This window comes from Nematolebias whitei, chromosome 19 (assembly GCF_014905685.2).
Source record: "Nematolebias whitei isolate Nwh7 chromosome 19, NemWhi1, whole genome shotgun sequence".
Classification (NCBI taxonomy): Eukaryota; Metazoa; Chordata; class Actinopteri; order Cyprinodontiformes; family Rivulidae; genus Nematolebias; species Nematolebias whitei.
Genome location: NC_056516.1, coordinates 20,659,093 through 20,663,077, shown reverse-complemented (window position 1 = coordinate 20,663,077; position 3,985 = coordinate 20,659,093). Strand labels below are relative to the sequence as shown.

Genomic DNA, 3,985 nt, shown 5'->3' with positions numbered 1-3,985 from the left:
CAATCATAATTTATTTATATATATATATATATATATATATAAATAATTTATGATTGTACAGATTAGAGGTTAACGTAAACCTGATGTCACAATACTTTGTGAGGACGTTTTAAAACCTGCTTTTTTATTCTAGTTAGCTTTCACTTGCTGCTCTAATAGTCTGAAACTGTGTGGGAACACTTAAATATCTTAGAAGTTTCAGATTTTTCTCCACAATGTATTAAAATCATGTGAACAAAATATGTTTCAACTGATTTTTAATGGTTTAATTTGATAAATACAAACAAAAAAGACAACGCTTCAGCGTTTAAATTACGTTTTCCTACAGTTTTTTTGTTTTATTACCTTTTCTCCACTAGGATTAAGTGTCTGCTCAGGTTTAGTCTCTACCCTCCACTACACTGACTCAATAAGCTCTTAGCTCAGCATTGATTACTGTTAAAAATGAGACAAGATCTCACTGCAACTATTCCTCAGTACTTCTACCCACTCCATTAAATATAAACAGAGCAGAACAAAGTAATGGAGACTTATTTATTCAATATCTGCATTTAGTTTAATCTGTCTGTAATTAGCTGGAGGGGTTTTAATTGAACGTATAGTGCGAATGCAATCCACGCACAATGGGAATTGAATGCCTAAAACAATAAAAGAGGAAATCTGGTGCAGCTTGGTTTAGGACACTTTCTGGCTTTTACATGACAAATACAAAAAGTAAAACAAAAACTATTAGAGGTAAGTTAAGAGCCTTAAATATTTCTGTGGATGCAGGTTAAGTGTTGCACTCTTTTAAGTCAATAAACTTCACAAGGTAGATTTGAGAAAAGACTACAGGTTAAAGAGATCCTCCATGTTTTCTTGTATAAAATGGCCTCCTGACCATTACGCTGTGAAAATGTGACACTCACAAAATGGGGCGGGACTGGAAGTCTTCCTGATTCATCCTCTCGGACTGGCGGATCTTCAGGATCTCTGTGTAGCTCAGGTTCTGCAGGCGACTCTTGAACTGGTCCAGAGAATTAGGCTTGAGAGTGAGCGCTCGCATGATCTGCTCCCTCACCACCTGCATTACCTGTGGAGCAGAGCAGAGAGGCCTGGTGACATCATCAAGAGTTCAGAGGACAGGAAAGGGACAGAATGCATGCACGTCTTTCTGTGGACTTCCTGGTTACAAACATCCTCTCGCCTCTTTCATCTACAACACAGACCAGCATCAGCATGAACCAAATCATATGTTCAGGTGTTTGACTAAGATCAAAGTTTCATTGGGTTTACTTTGACAATTATTTTCCTATAGTGTCACAAGTCCAGTCTCTAGTTTAACTCCTAAGAGGCTTTCTTCTGGCAACCATTCCAAACAAATCTGTCCCGTCTTTTTCTAATTGTCCTGTTATGAGCTTTAAACTTCAACCTGCTGAGGCCTGTTGACTCTGAGATGGAGTTACCAGTACGTGTTTTTGTGCAGTTCCTCTGAGCGTTGCACAATCTGATCTTGGGGTGAATTTGCTGGAATGTTCACTCTGGGTAGATTAGCAGCCATATGATAGATCCAATTGTTCCCACAGCAGAAAGTTGGACTCCAAATTGTTTGGAAGTGACCTGTAACCCCTCTCAGAGTGATGGGCAGAAACAGATGTTTATTTAAAGGCATTACTGATGGTTTTCCTTCTCGGTTTTTCTTCTTCTTCGTGTTAAGAGAAGCAAACTGCCAAAACTCCTGCTTTTATAGAAGTGATCACTTAATCAATACGTTTGATCTGCAGCACTTGGTTGATATGGAACTTCTGAAATCCTATAAAACAGCTGAAGTGCACTTATTTAATCCACACAGATTCTCCATTTTAGCTTTGTTTTTGCTTTTAACGACACTGTCATCTGCAGAGCTTCTTGTCCATATAACCTCCAGGAGAAATGTGAGATGGCCTATTCAAGGCCAAGCGGGGAAGCCATAACTTTTGTTTTGGGGCAGGCCGACTCAGCTTGATTTTTTTTGTGTGCCTTCATAGTTCTGCTGGTTTATCTCAATGGCAACTCCAAACAGCCTAATTTTGTGGTCACATCGCTTTACTTCACAGGACTACGCTGATTTTTACATTTATTAAAGTCAGATTTGTTTTGTCTAAAAGCCCCTTCATTCATTTACACTCAAACTTGCATGAGTTCGAAGCTGAAATATTCAATGACAGCTGCTTCCATTCAGCTTTGAGCTCTGACGAGTAATTTGCATTCTGGATAATTACAATTCTGCTTTTAGTGTTGTTTCTGAAGGCATTCATCCAGAAACCAAAAAGGGACTTGACGGAGAATATTTTCAATTCATGTGCCAAACATCTTCAAGAGTGTTTCCCAAAGAATCCTTGAAACCGGTTGAAGTGAGCCTGTAAAGCCCGCTGGGAGACAAAGTGTACGGGCGGACTTTAAAGAACAACAGCCGCCTTTCAGCCGAGGCTGGCTGCTCCACATGCAGCAGATGATGTGAAGGCAGATGTGACAAGCAGACCTAATTTTGGATCAAGTGCCTGCAAAAGCTCATTCACCGGAACAAATTGTACTCAGGTGACAGACGGAAAAATAAACAGATTTTTGTCTTTTGTTCTATTTTGATTTGGCTCCATTTTATTTTGGTCGCTCTAATGCTTCAAGCCATTTCTGTATTATCAGCTTTTTGCAACCATATTACAATATCCCCGCTGTTCTAACAAGAACAGTAACACGTCATAAGATGATGTATTGAGTGTTTGTACTCAGACACACAAAAAGAATGTGAAGCTTTTTATGGATTTATGTCATAAATGTTACGCTCCATTGAATTGTGCTTTTCCGTTTCATCTGGGCTCTTCGGTTTTTAACAACACAAAAACCCATAAAAAGACACAAAGCTGGGTTTTATGTGATATTGCTCTCATTGTTTTAGTGCAAGGCATTAAAGTAAATGGACAACCTCTGGACTCTCATCAGGTGACAAAGCCAGGAAAAATAAAAAACATTTTCTCATTTCATGTCTGATAAAGATAGGTGGGAATACATCGGCATGAAATCAATAGGGGCAAAAATAGTTGCGATTAGGATTACAAATCTTGATCAGGATTATTTTTTCCTGGGAGTGACAATAATGAGATTGTCTGTAAGGATTAAGGAAGCCCATTACTGCCACACACAACAAGTTACAAGACAGAGTTTCTTTATTTGTCCTTCGCATCACATGTGGTACATGTAGTGGAAGGAAACTGTGTACACAGGGTCCCAGTTCCATCAAACAATAGCAAAAATATTAAGTGTAAAAAGAAACAGTAAATAAAGATCTGATATATATTCACAAGTGATGTTATAAGTTATAAGACTTTAAAAGCCATTATTATAACAGATTCACCCGATAAATGAGATACAAAATAAAAATATGACTTAGAAATTTGTGATCATGAATTTGAAACTCCTAATTATGACAATGTGAGCACGAGACAACTTTTCCCTTTCAAGTGGCAATAATAAGGACAAAACTCCAACAAACACGATTTTAGCCAGGAAAATTATTCAGCTTACAGTACATACAACTAAAATATATTCTGTAAAGTGCATTTTATAAAAAAAATACTGAACTCTGCTTTATTTACAAAGCTCAGGTTGCATCTTTGCACTTTAAACTCTATCCATTTTTTTCTAGTGCAAGACCAACTTTTATTACAAATGATGCAAAACCGCTGCAAAAAAAAATTAAATATGGAAAGTCCCGGCTGACGAAACAAAGTTGTTCAATTAAAAAAAAAAAAAAACATTTAGGTTCACTTGTGCTGAGCTTAACTTACATCAATTTAAAACCTATACTAATAGCTTTATAAAGTGATTATTAGCCAGTTTGCAAAGTTAAAAGTAAAGTTTATGCATTTTTCTCAGGTGACTTTTAATTGGATGCCATACTGAGCATAAAGGACACACACATATACACACACACACACACACACACACACACACACACATATATATATAT

At 37.2% G+C, this 3,985-nt stretch overlaps 1 protein-coding gene across 1 annotated transcript in view; it reads right to left on the bottom strand.

The window, feature by feature from the left end:
• The window catches only part of LOC119426102 (calcineurin subunit B-like), a 67,601-nt gene that overhangs the window by 2,733 nt on the left and 60,883 nt on the right, over window positions 1–3,985 (bottom strand). Inside the window, 1 exon segment of the mRNA XM_037693661.1 lies at window positions 909–1,072. Within this exon segment, the coding sequence (XP_037549589.1) occupies window positions 909–1,072 (164 nt within the window).